General features: G+C 37.4%; 2 protein-coding genes across 2 annotated transcripts in view; both read right to left on the bottom strand.

The window, feature by feature from the left end:
* Positions 1-84: 84 nt before the first annotated feature.
* LOC106749308 lies at positions 85-10,138 on the bottom strand. The gene is made up of 14 exons (XM_014628631.1): positions 9,615-10,138; positions 9,340-9,532; positions 8,559-8,907; positions 8,275-8,474; positions 7,901-8,138; positions 7,571-7,813; positions 5,978-6,118; positions 5,617-5,728; positions 3,396-3,588; positions 2,162-2,400; positions 1,502-1,617; positions 1,206-1,405; positions 663-897; positions 85-515 (listed from the first exon to the last, which is right to left on the bottom strand). The coding sequence occupies exons 1-14, from the start codon at positions 9,792-9,794 to the stop codon at positions 251-253; spliced, it is 2,904 nt and encodes a 967-aa protein (XP_014484117.1). The 5' UTR covers positions 9,795-10,138; the 3' UTR covers positions 85-250.
* A 1,004-nt stretch (positions 10,139-11,142) lies between these two features.
* Positions 11,143-14,057, bottom strand: part of LOC106749328 (juvenile hormone epoxide hydrolase 2-like) — a 4,251-nt gene continuing 1,336 nt past the window's right edge. Inside the window, exons 3-6 of the mRNA XM_014628673.1 lie at positions 12,355-12,703; positions 12,071-12,270; positions 11,620-11,857; positions 11,143-11,532 (exon numbers count right to left, since the gene is read on the bottom strand). Coding sequence (XP_014484159.1) covers positions 11,286-11,532; positions 11,620-11,857; positions 12,071-12,270; positions 12,355-12,703 — 1,034 coding nt within the window. The 3' untranslated portion in view covers positions 11,143-11,285. The remainder of the gene's footprint in view (positions 11,533-11,619; positions 11,858-12,070; positions 12,271-12,354; positions 12,704-14,057) is intronic.

Genomic DNA, 14,057 nt, shown 5'->3' with positions numbered 1-14,057 from the left:
TAGCGCGCATGAAATGAGACGAGATATATATAAATCCTTGTTTAACAGTTCTGTGTGCGAGAGAGTTCAGAAAGACGGCGAGAATTCGAGATTTATGTAAACTATTTTATTCACAAAAACCTTCTCACGCGTGTACAAAACTGAAAAACGTAAAACCTCCTCGTCCCTGATAATCGCCGCTTAACGAGGATTTTTCACAGCTGATCCGGCCGATTCCTCATTTAACAGTAATGCAACCGAAGGAATGTCCTTAAATTTTCGTTGGCTCCTTTATCTTCTTCTCCGCGTTCGATTTATCTTTACCGGCCTTCTTCGCAATATCTTCTGTCTTCGACACGAATTCGTACACATCGTTCGCTAAGAGAGCCGGCTCCTCGAATGCAGCGAAATGACCGCCGCGTGGTAAATGGTTAAATTGTATCAGATTAGTGTATTTGTCTCGAAGGAGGCTCTCTGGTGTGTAGAGAAGTTCGTAAGGGAATACCGCGCACGCTGTCGGCACATTGACTGGTATTCTGGAAGGTACACAAACGAAGATTACATTTTGTTAAATAATACTTTGTTAAAAATACGCGAGATAAAGCCGTTGTTTGTTTTCTAAAGAAAATTTTCATTCGATTTTGAAGAGGTCTCGCAAGTAGCTCGCGAAGTGGGACACTCACTCGTCGATTTTGCTGCTCATGTGAGCTTTATTAAATTGCTCAGCATAAATTCGAACGCTCGTAGTTAAAGAATTGGTGACCCAATACAACATGACGTTGTCTAAAAGCTCGTCCATAGTGTACTTCTCGAGCAGGCCGCCATCAGGACGGAATCTGTACTCTGGATTCGTCCACGTGCTGAACTTTTCCAATAGGTATGCCGCCAATCCTGTCGGCGAGGCTGCCACCGCGATTCCTTTGATGAGAATTTTTACTTTGACGGAGAATCTCATAGTTTACGATCGAAACAAATTAAATATCAAATATAATTACAATGGACTGTCAGGTATACAATCGATAGATAACAAAGCTTCTAAAAGCCGGCGTAAATTGTCAATTGTAAACAAAAATTTTCAATAAAACTTTTAATAAAAATTGAACAAGATTAAAAATTTACAACTTTCGGTCTTGTATGATGTTTGTTAAATGTTTTGCTTAAAAGTAAAATATTTGCAATCTTTGTTGAGTTTTCACTCTGAAGAAATCTTTCAACAAATACGATACCTAGAGTATCTGGTTTGCTAGCTTGTATGTGCATATATCCCGACTCCTCGAGTAATCGACTCACGTGGGAGCTTAAAGGGTACATCTTGGAATGATATTCGTTATTGACTACGAGCCATGGGAGAACAGTGCCAATCAATCTCCATACCATGCTAGATGTGCCAGAATTAGCACACATGTTCATATGGCCACCGAGAATGCTGGAGAAAAGAGAGTCATTTTCATATACTTTCTACTTTTCTAGATGTCAAGTCTTGTTGAGTTACTACGTAAAAATCGTTAGTAGCACGACGTACTTGTCCGGGTAGAGACCACTTAAATGTGATACGATAAAAGAGCCCCAGTCTCCTCCTTGCGCGTAGAATTTATTGAAGCCGAGACGCAACATAAGATTTTTGAATATCACAGACATCTGCAAATAATAAGTGAAAAGTAATAAGGAGTAATAAGTACTATGTTATGTTCGTTTTTATATTCTATCGTACCGATAGAATTGGTCAACAGCGCCATAATTGCGTTGTAAATCTTTTTGGTTCAACAGCAATATTATTGAAACTAATATGTTATACGTTGTTTTAATAATTCGAGTTTTAGTTTCATTTAGTTTCATTTATTGATTTAATTAATATGTTTTATATATTTAATTATATATTCTATTTAATTATATATTCTATTCAATTATATATTCTAATAATATATTAATTTGTTTATATATATCATATAATATATTATTAATTAGTGTTTAAATATTTTTGTTATTGAATCGCGATTGATTTACTCCAATTATGGCGTTATTGACTAATTTTATTGGTATAATAGAATTTTTTTATGTAAAATATTAAATATTAAATTCTTACATCAATATCGTTTTTTTGCGATAATATCATAAACGCGTGACGCATAATATACAGCAAAGATATAAGATTATTGTTATGTTGTTGTTGAATGAATTTTACCTGCGATGGACCCAAACCGTTTCGTACGGCTGCTTGCGAAAACGCGTATCCTGGAAGCGAAGGTGCAATCACCTCGAACACAAAGTCCTTGTCGGGACGAGGCGTCGTTAACATGGGAATCATTTTTTGGAATTCCACCACGGATCCCGGCCAACCGTGAAGAAGTAATAGCGGAAGAACTTTCAATTTTCGATCCTTCGGTAACTGTGGCTTTACATGGTAAAAATGTATGTTCAGACCTGTCAAGCCAAATTCCACGAGTTACTCGTTTAATTAATATATAATTTAATTAACATATAATTACATCGTATTTAATATAATAACATCACAATATAATAATATAAAAGAAGTGTATGGAAATATACACAGAATAGGGCAATAACTACTACCATCTTTTGAATATCTTTGAAAAATAAAAACATTTCATTAACGATGAAGATAAAAAGTTAAGATGGACATAAAAAATTTACATTTTCGTGTTCGAAGTGTCGACCAATGATGATGACAGTGTATTTGCTATTAGATCAATTTTTCCGTTCCTTCTCTCGTAATTCGAAAATATTCATTGTAGTACTAGTTATTGCCTTATCATGTAAAACAGTACGCTTAAAAAGAACTTTATTGAACATTACATAAAAGAACCTGGCACTAATTATTGCTTGCCTCTACATAATAGTGTACTAAAAAAGAATTTTATTGAAGGGATCAAATAAGAGGATCTGACATGGCTGTGAACAATGAAACTCGAATTCTTCGAATTGAACTTTCACATCGGTTTAAAAAATTAACATCAATTTGAATAAAAAAAAACATTCAGTGCCGAGCGCGACTGACACGTATAAGACTCATTAATCGCACCGAGTTTATGCTCTTGCATTCCGACGATAATTCGGATACGTGTAATTTATTTTTGCCAAGCGCTGTCCGTCCCTGATTCGTTTTACACAAAGCCGTTCGTGTTGTTTCGGTCAAGTGACGAAAAAAGTTCTAACGGTGCTTTTACGATCGAGTCGCGGATAAACGTTTGTCAATCTGGGTCGATGCTTATTAACGTTCTTTTAATAACACGCAGAGACGGAAGAAAAGTTCGAAAAAAATAAGAGTTTACGAGCTCGACGCTGCTTTCGCCGCTGGTTCTCATTTCTAGATCAACTCTCTTCCGTCTCACGTGTGAACTTGATGAATCATGTTTTTAAAAAACTTAACGATCGGTAGGCGGGAGGGAATTTATTACCTTGTATATTGGTCACATATTGAGGGTACTTGTTTAGTAGCGCTTGCCGTTCGGTCCAGTTATATTTGGTGCGCCAATATTGAACGACATCTTTCAGATATGTTGAACTGACACCATAAGTCCACGCAGCATCCTCTAACGGTTCCACAAATTCCCTCGCATTCTCGAGCCGTTGATTTAAATCGTCGATCACCTTAATCGAGAAGATGCATTTTAAAAGAAAAACCATCGCCCAGTCGCCGATATTTTCGCGGCCGGCTGCACACGAACAGCGAGAACATGCGAGAACGTCGAATCTTATTACACGGCTATGTTGATCCGGTTTACTAACAACTATAGTTAGTGAATTCATGCGCCCGATCGGTGTATTCACTTACATCTGATATCTAATATATTCCAATTAAACGGAAGAGCTCCCCAACAACGGTTATTACCGAACCGTTAATGAAATATCTTTCAGAGATAACCCTTGCCGTGTAATAGCACTCATGAAGTCCGTTTAACGGTTTAGCACTTTAGCGTAAACATAAATAGTAACAAAAAATAGTAACAAAATAATGCCGATAATCAGTGAATATTCACTAATTTTTAGTGAAAACTCTTCCGCTTAGCTCTTTTGTCGAATATTTCCTTGATTTTGGACGATGAAAAATTCACTGCAAATCGCTGTTACGCGTTCCGTAGCAGAAATACATGTCATATATACATTCATATGTGCGATACGCATACCATATGTCGTATTTGGCATAGTTCATGTAATGAACTTAAGAGCTAGAGATTTCGAGTCCCCAAGAGATAAGAGTTTCTGCAGTTAGATTTCTTCGATGGAAATAATTGCTGTTATTAGCAGACTTTTACAGCAAAATATTACTGATTTGCAATGTTACAATTATAATTACTAGTGACAATTGACCACTTCTCAGTGGTAATACACCGATTGCATTTTAGAGAACCTGTTCTTATTAATTTTAGAGAGCCTGTTCTTATTAATTAAAATGTTGTCTAGAAATACTTTCGATTCGAGAAACGGAAATTTTCCACTCCGATTATATGACTACCGTAACGGACTATTCGGCTATCTGCATATAGAAAGAGAGAGCACGAAAATAATGTGCAATGCAGATAAGAGAACGATGAGATAAGAGAACGTAGAAAACACGGTGACAAGAATGGATCATTCTGTTACTTGAACCGAAAGCATTCGTCCGGTATGAATTACGTAGCCTCAACATGACTAATCTCAAAGACTCGTTAACTTATTGTGCATACGTGAGATTTGTCTGTTTCAATACCGCCTGTGGCTCGTATGACTGTAATTCAAATGATTTACGGCTATTATACCGGTTAATATTTCTACTAGTTAATCAATCACTATTAGAGTGTGAGGAAAGTGGACCTTGAAGTTACAGAAATGGTTGAAAAAATACAAAGTTATCTGAAAAAGAGCGGAATCTTATTTGTGTATGTATGTGTGTGTGTGTGTGTGTGTATATACATATTCAGAGGTGATATAAATGTGAACTTAAATTTCAATAATATAGCATATTTAGGTTATAGATAAAGAATAAAGCGCAACTTATATTTTGTACATACGGTTGTCGTAAGCCATAACTCGATTGTTTCTTTTCTTTCGAAATTTAGGAATCGATTAGAATTGAATCAACAGAATTATTGTTTGTAAAATAACTTGACCCCATGACATGAAGCATAATTGAATATCAAACTGCTTTGATATACTTCATTCATTCTTGAAGTGAACTTTTTTGACCTTTAAGTGACCTTTTACGGTCCATTTGACCCATGTTGCTACATACTTTTAACGTAAAATTTCCTCCTCTATCAATTTTCAGTATCAAAAATAGGCCATTCCATTAAAAAAACAAAAGTTCACCTTCAAATGACCTTGAAAAATCCGTGACAAAGACAACGTCACCATCGAACGTCCCGCCCCCTGAACTCTACAACTTTTGTTTAAAACGTTTTTCTCTAAAACGCTTTACCAAAATGATATTTCAGTGGGTCTTTTAAAATGGGACATCCTATATATTCACACTTAGATATGTTATGTATTTATCACTCTACAATTTGCAACGTAACGATACGTTTTACGTAACAGACCGATCATAAACATGAAAATGCAATGTATAATGCAAAATATAACTTGGAAAACATTAATTATACGAACAAGGAGGAAAAATTAGTCAACTTTGCAGTTTCTTACCGATTTGGGCACGTTAATGACGAATGGTCGTATTTCCTTCGACGCTCCTTTATTCTTTTCCGGACCCCAAAACGTTTCCGGCAAATCCGGCACATCTACGACCGTGTTGGACCTGAGCGGGAATGAAAGATCTTAAATGCCGTCGTTTATTCGACGACATTGACTGTTGATTGGTTTCTCTTACATATATTTTAAACGTGAAAAACAAAGATGCGCAAAAGAGGAAGAAACGCAGTTCACTACGGAACTACGCATCAAGAACGAAGCACGAGAATGAAGCATCGAGAATGAAGCACGTTGGTATTATGCAAAATCTCAGTGAAATCTTGATGATTAGAATTGATCTGGCGTTCGCACTCACAAAAATAATTGAGTTATTCCGATGGCGAGAACCAAGATCACCGTCGTAGTCTTCCACATGGCGCGTCTGTCTCGTCTAACGTAGAGCGTGCGACTGGAGAAGCGCGACAAGAGAGCGCGGATATCTGTGCGTACGTTTGGTCAGAAATGGCAGGGGAAATCGTGAGCGTAGTGCCGACAGTGAACTTTGTACCTACGGTGCAACGCTTTTTACTTTGATAATCTACTCAAGTGTCTACTCAGGTGCAATAGAAGATATTCTCGTGTTACCGCGTCGCTTTTAATCTGCAGATTCTTCGACCAACATGAACTCGATTCTCGCATTGCATAGCATTTCTCGGGTGTCAGTTACGATTGAAAAAATGCCTCGATATTTCGCAGAAAAATTCATACTGCGGAAGATCATTTTTTCGTGAAAACTGCGTTTTCTATCTTTCTTCTTCACGTTCACACTGAATCGTAACTGAACTACACAGAAAAAAATGATCAATTCGAGACTCATGTTCTCATATATAAACAAGAATGTATAATCTTATAAGATAATCTTTATGATCTTCTTTATGATATCTTTATATATTATCTTATGAAGACAAAACTTGCTCTTATTTGAGAAAATTCTATATATATTTCCATTAAAAATATATCTATGTTAATCAAAAATAATTTTTATAAATTAAAAGAAAAAAAATATTGGATATAGAATGAACAATATCTTCGAAGTAAAAAAATTTTTAATTTCAAGATGTTTTCTTTATCCAATAATTTTTTTCTTTCTGAATTTATAATTCACATAATAATAAAATATATTATTCACAAAATATATTGCTTTTGCATAGTAAAAAATTTGGTGTCAAATTTAGCACATTTCACATGTCCCAAACGGTCAACTCAAATTTTTTTGTTAATTTAACGCAAGGTGAATATATTAAAAAGTAACACAAATATTATGTAAGAAATTAAAACAAAATTAATATTTATTATATATTAATCAACCTATATGTTAATCAAAACTGAAGTATAAAATGTGTTATTTTAACATTTACACACGTTGAATATCGAATCAACACAAAATACTAAGAACAATAACATAAACTCACAATAAATTAAATTAACACTTAGATATGTTATTAACATGAAAATGTTAACAAGCCGATTTTAACACAAGAACTAAATATAATAATATTTTATTGTGTAATAAGGAGCGATTCTCACGGTCGCGATTATGCTAATAAGCTGTTTACCAACGGTATTGACATGTAAAATACATAGACAATGCTAAATATGCAAATAGACCATGAACCGTTTTCCGATCATTGACATGTATGTGCTCATCTATGCTAGATGACGTAACGTATAAATATAAATCGGGCTATCCGAAATGAGCCGACGATAATATAATACATTTGTAAATACGAGAAATCACAACGAAAATAGGAGAACATAATTATAACGTTATCTCGGTATTTTTTATTAGACTTACAGACTCGCATAGCAACATACGCAAACATCTTAGCTCACCATTCAACATTACGCAACCAAATAGGAAATGATAAAAATACACGTAGGAATTAATTCCAGTCACGCAGTAAATTACAAATCATTCTTCTTGTCCTTGCTGTTCTCCTTATTATTTTTCTTCAACACTTTCATCTGTCCAACGAAGGCCCAGATATCATCCGCCAGTAATTTAGGCTCCTCCATCGCTGCAAAATGTCCACCTCGTGGCATTTTGGTAACGCGTACTAAGTTCACGTACTTGTCTCTCAGTATATTCTCAGGATATAGTTTAATCTCATGAGGAAACTGCACGCAAGCGCTGGGAACGGTTACTGGCAGCCTGTAAAGTAGGAGGCGTTACTTGGTGTTACGATTATTTATAAGAATTTCTTATGACAACGCGATTAATTGCGATATGATTACGTACGTTCTCAAGCTAAGCATGTTCAAGTTCTGCTTGCTAAAAAGTGCCGCGTATATTCTCATGGCCGTAGTCATGCTGTTCGGCGCCCAATACATCATTAGATTATCGATTAGCTCATCGTACGTGAATTTCTCCAGAAGTCCGCCATCCTCTCTAAATTTGTACGAGTAATTAGTACCGGTCGAAAATTTCTCGATAATATACGACGCCAAACCAGCTGGTGAATCACATAGACCAACTCCTGAAAGAGGCACGATTTTTTTAGAACACTTTGCATTCCCATGATCGCTTTATTAGCGTATTAGTAATCACTCGTTTAAGAAAGTGTGGTTAAATAGAGAAATAATATGATTACGAAGCCCAATTATGTCACGTACCGATCGTGTCAACTTTCGTAGCTTGGATATGAAAATATCCGGTTTCTTGCAGGAAAGCGATCAGTTGTTGATTCAATGATATTCCTTGATAGAAATCTCCGGAAGGTGACAGGCTCGAAGGAAGATAGTAGTAAAATAGTTCTTTCAGCAAAGACCAAATGTTTATCACCGAGCACAAATTAGAATGCATACCCAGCACACTGCAATTTCGAGTAATTTTTAAAATTTAGCGCGTCAAACGCTTTCAAGTTTAGCACCAATAAACTCTAGTATTGTGAACTTACTGTTGCGGGAACAGAATCGACATATCAGTGGTGATACAGGCGCCCCAGTCGCCACCTTGGACGTAAAACTTGTCGAATCCGAGTCTCAACATGAGATTTTTCAAAACTACGGCCATGTTGGAGGCCGATAGGCCAGGTATCGTGGCGCCGCTGGAGAAACCGAATCCGGGCAAGGAAGGTGCTATGACCTCGAAGACGAAGTCATGCTCTGGCCTTGCGGTAGTCAACAAAGGGATGATCTTGTAAAATTCCATCACAGAACCGGGCCATCCGTGTAAAATCAAAAGCGGCAAGACACGTTTCCCCTCCGGATTCTTCGGTTTTACGTGCAAAAAGTGAATGTCCAGCCCTATTTAATTCGGTGGAGCATTAGAAATGATAATTATCTGAGATATTATTCCTATATTGTTATAATTTGTTATATATATGTAAAAATAATTTATACGTATATATATATATAAAGATATAATGGTAATATAAATTATTGAATTATTAATTAATTCATTATTAATTAATAACAATAATTCATTAATTAAAGAAGCCTTTATGCACAGTCATTTCCAATAAACAATAATTCGAAATTTTGCTTGTTGTTTGCAAAATAGTAGAGGACATTTTTATTCTCCTCTTCCCTTCTGCACCGTCACTGTGTTTGTACCTGCTTGTCAACGACATTGCATAAATATATATATATATATGTACAAAAAAATTTATACATATTTAAGTGTTTTGAACATTCACTTCGAGCGCGTTTGCATCGATCAGACGGACTTTCCCTTACCTTGGATGTTGGTTTGAAATTGTGAGTATTGATTGATGTAATCCTCGCGTTTCCGAAAGTCATAATCGTTCGCCCAATAGTTCAAAAGTTTCTGCAAAACGTCTGTGTTTGTGCCGTAAGTCCAAGCGGTGTCTTTCAACGGCGGTGTTAGATTTCTAGTATGCTTCAGCCGATATCTTAAATCGTCCACCATCTAAGAATGTTTCATCCGTTAATTAATAATCACATTCTTATTTAGTTCGTTCTTTATTTCCGATTACATCATCAATTGATACCTCTTGAGAGAAGCTGACGCGATATGGCTTGACCTTGTTATCGGCGGACTTTTCGGTACCGTGCGTCCACCATGTTTCCGTTACTTGTGGAATAGTGTAGGTCGTGTTAAAGCAATAATATCTCGAGAGATACGAGAATAATGCCAGGCCGACAGCGAGAGAAATTAGAAAGTAGTTCATTTCACTGGAGAGATCTGTACTCGATACTTTAACGTAAAGAAGATTTCTTTAAATTAATCGACACTAATCTTCAGTTCTCTTGAAGTTCGTTGGTTTCACCGTGAAGAGACAACCAATTTTTCTTTTCGTTCTTTATGTTCTGAACGACGCGTCAAGTACGACTGATTTGCGACTGAATAACGATATCCTTATAAATATTAAATGTTGGCCTTCAAAACATCTGGTGAATGTGATTCAGCAAATATCGTTATAAAATGGAGACAATTTAAGTATACATCACTGTACCTTGTTAACGTTAAATAGCTGGCAATTCTGTGCTTGACGTCTGCAACTACATCGTCGCGTGACGGTACATCGCTTTTATATTATAGAGCAAGGGTTAGAAGATCGCAGCGCTTGTACTTCTTTGTTCACCACGTTCACACTACTAGAGTACGCGCATAAATACATCGGTAAGCTACCAGTTGTGCGGCAGACTCTGATAAATGCTACTATATCATCAGTTGATGTGATCTTGGCTCACGTGATATTGATAGGGACTGGAGACAAACTCGAGAGTCGTTCCCGTCTCTCTTCGCTCCGCTAGGTACGTCAAATAGAAACTGATAAGTATTCGACAGGTACACGGGAAGAAGAGATAAAATACGCAAAAATCTTATCGGAAACGCTAGACGCGCGCACAGATACACCGCGAGACTGACACGTGTGTTTCATAGTTCAAATCGTGATATCTCGTTTTCGTTTCTTCATCTCTCGATATCTTATCTTACCATCTAAATTTCAGTGCAAACACAACCCTCGCATGTTCGAGCCGACGAGTCGAGAGACACAAAATAGGAAACAGAATTCAATGAAAATAATAACAAATACATATATCTTTCGAAATGTGAAACGATAGGTTTCTTGTATTGGCCATTACACTCAGCCATTTTATATACATCTGCCCTCGGATGTATGTTTTTCCTTTCGGGTACCCTTAATGTGATATGAACCTGAATTTTAGCGGCAAATGTCAATACCGGCCTACCTTGGTTGCGCTTAGTAGCGATCAGACTACTTCCTTGATACTGGATCGAAGTTCTCCTCTCTTTTTTTTCTTCCAGTATCTTAACGATGGATAAGTTAGCATTACAACGTGTCAATATATTTTTTACCGGCAATATTAACAAATGAAATGCTCAGACAACCTTAAACACAAAAATATATTATGAACACTATTTTTCTATTATTAACATGTAATTATCTCGCTACGTGTTGTATGAATGTAAATCAGGCGCGCAGCGATGCGTCGTTAATTATTTGCGTGGACGAGTGCGAAGAATTACGATAAAAATGAGAGAACATAATTATAACATTATTTCGGTATTTTTTTATTAAACTTACGGGTTTTGCAATGTACACAAATAACATAGCTTACCATACAAATTTCTGAGAAGTAACCAAATTAGAAATGATAAAAATACACATAGAAACTACTCCCAGTCTCGCAGATTATAGATCATTCTTCTTGTTCTTATTGTTCTTCTCATTACTTCGCTTCAACACCTCCATCTGCCCAACGGAGGCCCAGATATCATTCGCTAGTAATTTAGGCTCCTCCATCGCCGCAAAATGTCCACCTCGTGGCATTTTAGTAACGCGTACTAAGTTCACGTACTTGTCTCTCAGTATATTCTCAGGATATAGTTTAATCTCATGAGGAAACTGCACGCAAGCGCTGGGAACGGTTACTGGCAGCCTGTAAAGTAGGAGGCGTCACTTGGTGTTACGATTATTTATAAGAATTTCTTATGACAACGCGATTAATTGCGATATGGTTACGTACGTTCTCAAGCTACGCATGTTCGAGTTCTGCTCGCTAAAAAATGCCGCGTATATTCTCATGGCCGTAGTAATGCTGTTCGACGTCCAATACATCATTAGATTATCGATCAGCTCATCGTACGTGAATTTCTCCAGAATTCCGCCATCCGCTCTAAACTTGTACCAGTAATTAATGCCGGTCGAAAATTTTTCGATAATATACGAGGCCAAACCAGCTGGCGAATCACATAGACCAACTCCTAAAACAGGCACGATTTATTTTTAGAACATTTTGCATTCCCATGATCGCTTTATTAGCGTATTAGTAATCACTCGTTTACAAGAAAGTGTAGTTAAATAGAGAAATAATATGTATATAAGTGTAGTTAAATAGAGAAATAATATGTAAATAAGTGTAGTTAAATAGAGAAATAATATTAATAATAATTACGAAGTCCAATTATGTCACGTACCGATCGTGTCAACTTTCGTAGCTTGGATATAAATATATCCACTTTCTGCCAGGAAAGCAATCACTTGTTGCTTCAATGACGCTAGTTGATAGAAATCTCCGGAAGGTGACAGGCTCGGAGGAAGATAGTGGTAAAATATATCTTTCAGCAAAGACCACATGTCCATCATAAAGCAAAAATTAGAATGCATACCCAGCACACTGCAATTTCGAGTAATTTTTAAAACTTAGCGCGTTAAACGTTTTCAAGTTTAGCGCCAATAAACTCTAGTATTGTGAACTTACTGTTGCGGGAACAGAATCGACATATCAGTGGTGATACAGGCGCCCCAGTCGCCACCTTGGACGTAAAACTTGTCGAATCCGAGTCTCAACATGAGATTTTTCAAAACTACGGCCATGTTGGAGGCCGATAGGCCAGGTATCGTGGCGCCGCTGGAGAAACCGAATCCGGGCAAGGAAGGTGCTATGACCTCGAAGACGAAGTCATGCTCCGGCCTCACGGTAGTCAACAACGGGATGATCTTGTAAAATTCCATCACAGAACCGGGCCATCCGTGTAAAATCAGAAGCGGCAAGACACGTTTCCCTTCCGGATTCTTCGGTTTTATGTGCAAAAAGTGAATGTTCAGCCCTGTTAAATTCGGTGGCACATTAGAAACGATAATTTTCTGATAAATTTTTCTTATATTTAATATGATAAAAGTTTGTTATTATATGTGTAGGAAAAATGATACATGTATATATATATATCGAGACGCAATGATAACGAGTTGTCACGGTCGCCTGAGTATGGCTGAAAAATGGTCCCCTCTACTTCAAGAACTATTTACGTTTCTACGTGACATATCAGATAGTCATCTCAGTTTGCTACACATTTTGCAGGTTTCAGGAGGTTCAAAACTATTACGTTTTCCAGTGAGAACTAAAAAATAAAACTCTATGCCCAGAAAACTCACTTTGTGTCATTTTTCGCCTGATGTTATAAACCAATATGTCCGCCGAGAAATAGCCGAGTCTTAAAAAGCATTCGAATTTTCTCAAATTTCTTCTATTTTCTCATAATGCCGCTTTTTCTTTCACTGAGTGTAGATATCTCTCATTGCAATTTTAAACGCACTATTTACGAAGAACCGATTCAAGACCTATCACATCGTTGAGTCCTCCTCGGCGTCGTTTCCCCGAAGAGCGTCCGTGAACCGGGGCCACCGCCAATCCACGACTCACGTGCTTATCTAAACGTATACAAATACCGCCGAGGAACCACAGGAACATCGCGTATGCGAAAGCGCTCTCAGGTGCGCGAAGCCTTGCGAGCGCGGCAACCGGTCGATTACCGCCGAAATGCGAAAGCGAATATTCGGGTGGAGAACCGACAAACCGGTCGAAATTCAGGTGGAGTATAAAACTCTGGTACCGCGCCGGGAACATTCGCATATCATCTCGAACGGTTAAGCACGACGATGTAAGCGAGAACGAGTATCGAAGAAGCACAATGGGTACCACCACCGCTCGAACATCACTGCACCGCACCTCCGGGTCGACATTAGTCGTTCCCCACGTGCTAGTGCGGCCACCGTTCCGTCCGACCGACATGAGGTCGCCCCTCCGTCGTACGAGCCCAATTATTATTTCGCGTCTCTTCCACCGAGAAAACGTGATTCCTCCAACCGCTCGAACGCCAGCGAACGCATTTGACGCGGAATTACACACGCCGACCTCTGCTTTTCGAGTTTCTCAGCGACCCTGAGATCGACAAGCTAAACGAGAGGAGAGGGGGACAAGTGAAAGGCGAGCCTTAACATACATGTATATACAAGATGTAAAAACACCGTTCAATATTTATATGGTAGATACATAAATGTTTATATTTCAGAAACGATCGAACTATCGACCTATATTTACTAAGATGTTTTTACTCAATATAGTGTGTACTATCTACCATATAACTATTGAATATATATATATATATATATATATATATATAT

The sequence above is a fragment of the Dinoponera quadriceps genome, unplaced genomic scaffold (genome assembly GCF_001313825.1).
Source record: "Dinoponera quadriceps isolate SergipeBrazil2010 unplaced genomic scaffold, ASM131382v1 scaffold3579, whole genome shotgun sequence".
In the NCBI taxonomy this organism is placed as follows: Eukaryota; Metazoa; Arthropoda; class Insecta; order Hymenoptera; family Formicidae; genus Dinoponera; species Dinoponera quadriceps.
This window is presented reverse-complemented; position numbering and strand designations above follow the sequence as displayed.

What these genes read in the sequence shown, in the direction of transcription:
- LOC106749308 (XM_014628631.1), bottom strand. Translation starts at nt 9,794, where the DNA reads ATGAACTACTTTCTAATTTCTCTCGCTGTCGGCCTGGCATTATTCTCG. An exon ending in AAGGACAAGAAGAATGATTT is followed by an intron (nt 6,119 to 7,570) that starts GTAATTTACTGC and finishes CTGCCATTTCTG; the next exon opens with ACCAAACGTACGCACAGATA. An exon ending in TAGCAAACCAGATACTCTAG is followed by an intron (nt 898 to 1,205) that starts GTATCGTATTTG and finishes TTCTCATCAAAG; the next exon opens with GAATCGCGGTGGCAGCCTCG.